General features: G+C 56.8%; 1 protein-coding gene across 1 annotated transcript in view; it reads right to left on the bottom strand.

Annotated features, from left to right (window-relative positions):
• The window catches only part of FAM174B (family with sequence similarity 174 member B), a gene marked incomplete at its 5' end in the record, with an annotated part of 34,148 nt that extends 31,256 nt beyond the window's left edge, over nt 1-2,892 (bottom strand). Inside the window, one exon of the mRNA XM_049614159.1 lies at nt 2,696-2,892. Coding sequence (XP_049470116.1) covers nt 2,696-2,892 — 197 coding nt within the window. The remainder of the gene's footprint in view (nt 1-2,695) is intronic.

The following is a 2,892-nucleotide window of genomic DNA, read 5'->3' as shown; positions in this document are numbered from 1 at the left end:
AAGGAGAAGGAGAAGGAGAAGGAGAAGGAGAAGGAGAAGGAGAAGGAAGTACTGGCAGGTGGAGAAGCCTCCATGGGGGAAGAAGGGATGTGGGCCCAGGCGAGATAGCCTCAGGGTCACTCGAAGGGTGGAATGGCCAGGACTCAGTGACTACACGCTAAGGATCTGAGAGAGGGAACACATAAAGCATGACACCCGGCCGGGACAGCAGGTGGTCGGGGAGGCCCGACGAACCGAGCCTGCCAAGGGCTGTGGAGAGGAGGAAAGCTCACGGTATAGACCACGAGCAAGATGGGGCGCTGGCGCTGCCTCAGCCACAGATTTATAGCACATTCTAGAATCTAGTGGGCAACTCACTCTACTCCCTGGAATGTGACTTTCTCCTCTGCAAAGGACCACATGGGGACTGTGTACCACTAAGGCCCTTCCCAGCTGTAAAATGCTTTAAGCTCCTGTCGGCATCAGAAACCGGGATGCCAGTGGTCCACCTGCAAACTCACCCCAAGAAAGACACCTTCCATGGACGAAGAGGCAAGTCATATATGACCAGCTTCTATAAAATCAGAACCTTCCTCCTACACGAAGCAAACAAGCAGACGAGGCCTGAGCAACAGGCAGCTCACATCTGGCCACATGCTGACTGCCTTTCTCCCCCACCCCTTGGTAATAAGGAGCAGACTAGCAAAATAGTTCAAATGCCTTCTTAAAAAGCACACTGCCTTGTAGGCTCAGAGGCCTATTTTGAGCAAAATGTTTCAAACCTCTGTGCTCAGAGCCAGTCTAGGCATCAACAGCTCACTCCAGCTGAACGATCAGGGAGTCAGTGAAGGACTCTGGTGCATCCGCTGGATGCCAGGCCAGCATCCGGCACTGAGATACGAGGGGGGACTGGACATCCCTGTCTCCCAGGCCTGTCTGCTCAGAATGGGAGCTTGACAGCAAACCCAGCCACCCAGCCCTGCGCAAGAAGGCTTGTACGGAGGATGCGCAAGGCTAGCGCTGGGGGAAGCCAGAAAAGGAAGTGGACCTCACTCGAATGTCCAGAAAACTACTCAGAGGAAGGGGCGTGGGAGCTTGATGCAGACCTGGAAGGTGTGCCACAGGAGCTGGCCCAGCAGTGGGAAGGCACAGGCCAACCATGGAGCATAAGGAAATGAGCAAGGGACGGAGAGAAGCTCAGAAGGGCTGGCTGATGGCCACAGGATGGGCTGGGGCCAGTCTGTAAGAGCCCTGAAGGCCACACCCAGGTAGCAGTACAGGGAGCCACCGAAGTTTGCGAGCAGAGGAGCGAAGGCAGTGGAAAGGATGGGGTGAAGAGGGGCAATTCAATGACCAAAGTACATCAAGGGGACCAGCACAGTGAGGAACAACATGGCCGGGACCAGGGCAGGGGACAGAGTGGGGGGTGGATGTGGGAACACTATTCCCCTTTCTCCATTTTCTCAGGACCACTGGCATTTAATCCTACAGACCCGCAAGGAAACACTTGGACACAGAGTTGCACAGCACCAACAGCAAACCTCAACAGACAGCCCGACCCTGCCTTTCCAGGTCTGGTTTCCATTCCAGTGCTGAAAATGCTCCCCGGAGGAGAGCCCCAAGGAGCCCCCAGAGGAGGGCCCCTGGCCCCAACCCTCCAACAGCTGATCAAACAGCAAAGCATACTGTGTACACTTCAAGGGGAGTGGGGTGGGCACGGAATAACTCACACACACACACACACCCAGATTTCCAGGTGGCCCGTCTGAGCAACAGGACACATTTGCATCATTTCCTGCAAAAACAGGATTTCCCAGGCATTCAGAGAAAATGTCCCCCTTGCATTCGCTGTGGTCTTCTCCATCTCTGCTCCAAGGACCCAGGGTCCTCCTTCCTTATTTCCCATACACTTTCCCCCTGAACTTGAGCAACCTACAAAAGCCTCCCCCAGACCCTCACGCCCTAGTAAGTCTTCACTGGGGCAGCCCCGTCAGACAGGAGCACAGGAGAGCCATTTGTATCCCCCAACAGTCCCTCAGACCACCAAGGGTGGCCAAGCACCCACCCTGGTGCCCAGCTCCAATTCCTGGTGCAAAGTCACCTCCAACACACGCCCCGGGTGCATTCCATCCTCGATGCTTTTGTTGTTGCTGTTGTTGTTGTTTTTGGTAGCACAAGGAAGGAAAAGGAAAAGGGCAGGTGGGGCACTGGGGAACCTTCGAAGCAAAAAAAGGAAAGAACAGCAAGATGGGTAAAGTTGAAGGCAGACGGACTTGGGCTCAAATTCTACCTCCACCACTGAGTTTACTTGGATAAACTACCCCACTTTTCTGGAGGTTTTTTCCCCCATCTGTGAAATGGGTGTAAAAATAAATTCCGTGTAAAAATAAATACTGAATTAATTACCAGAATTGGAGCGCTACTGTTAGCTTAAGCGCTAGCAGAGAGTTCAAAGGAATCCAGTATTCACGACAGCTATCGTTAAAGGGGGGAGAAAATTTATAAAACGTTTGGGGGGTGCGGGGCGGTCGGCAGAGCGCACGCCCGCCTGGTAGGGCCGGAGACGCTCGGCTGGGCTGGCTGGAGCGCACCGAGGCCCCGAGCGGAGCCGCGCGCCCGGAGCAGCCGTGCGCGCGGGGGTGGCGGGCGCGCGGTGACAGCAGGTTGGCGGGGCAGGTTGGCCCGCGGGGGAACGACAGAGAGCGTGCGGACCCACCTGAAGACGCGCAGCAGCAGGCAGGCGATGAGCAGCGCGGTGAAGGCGCACGCCACTATCACGGCCGCCTTCAGGGTGGGCAGGTCGCGGAGCAGGCTGGAGATGCGGGTCACCAGGGCGTCGCCGCTGCTGTTGGAGCTGCCGCCGCCGCCGCCCGCCGCCGCCGCCGCCGCGGCCCCAGACCCCGTCCGGGTGGC

This window comes from Panthera uncia, assembly GCF_023721935.1.
Source record: "Panthera uncia isolate 11264 chromosome B3 unlocalized genomic scaffold, Puncia_PCG_1.0 HiC_scaffold_1, whole genome shotgun sequence".
Taxonomy (NCBI): Eukaryota; Metazoa; Chordata; class Mammalia; order Carnivora; family Felidae; genus Panthera; species Panthera uncia.
The sequence above is the reverse complement of the archived record's forward strand: the minus strand, read 5'-3'. Positions and strand labels throughout refer to the sequence as shown.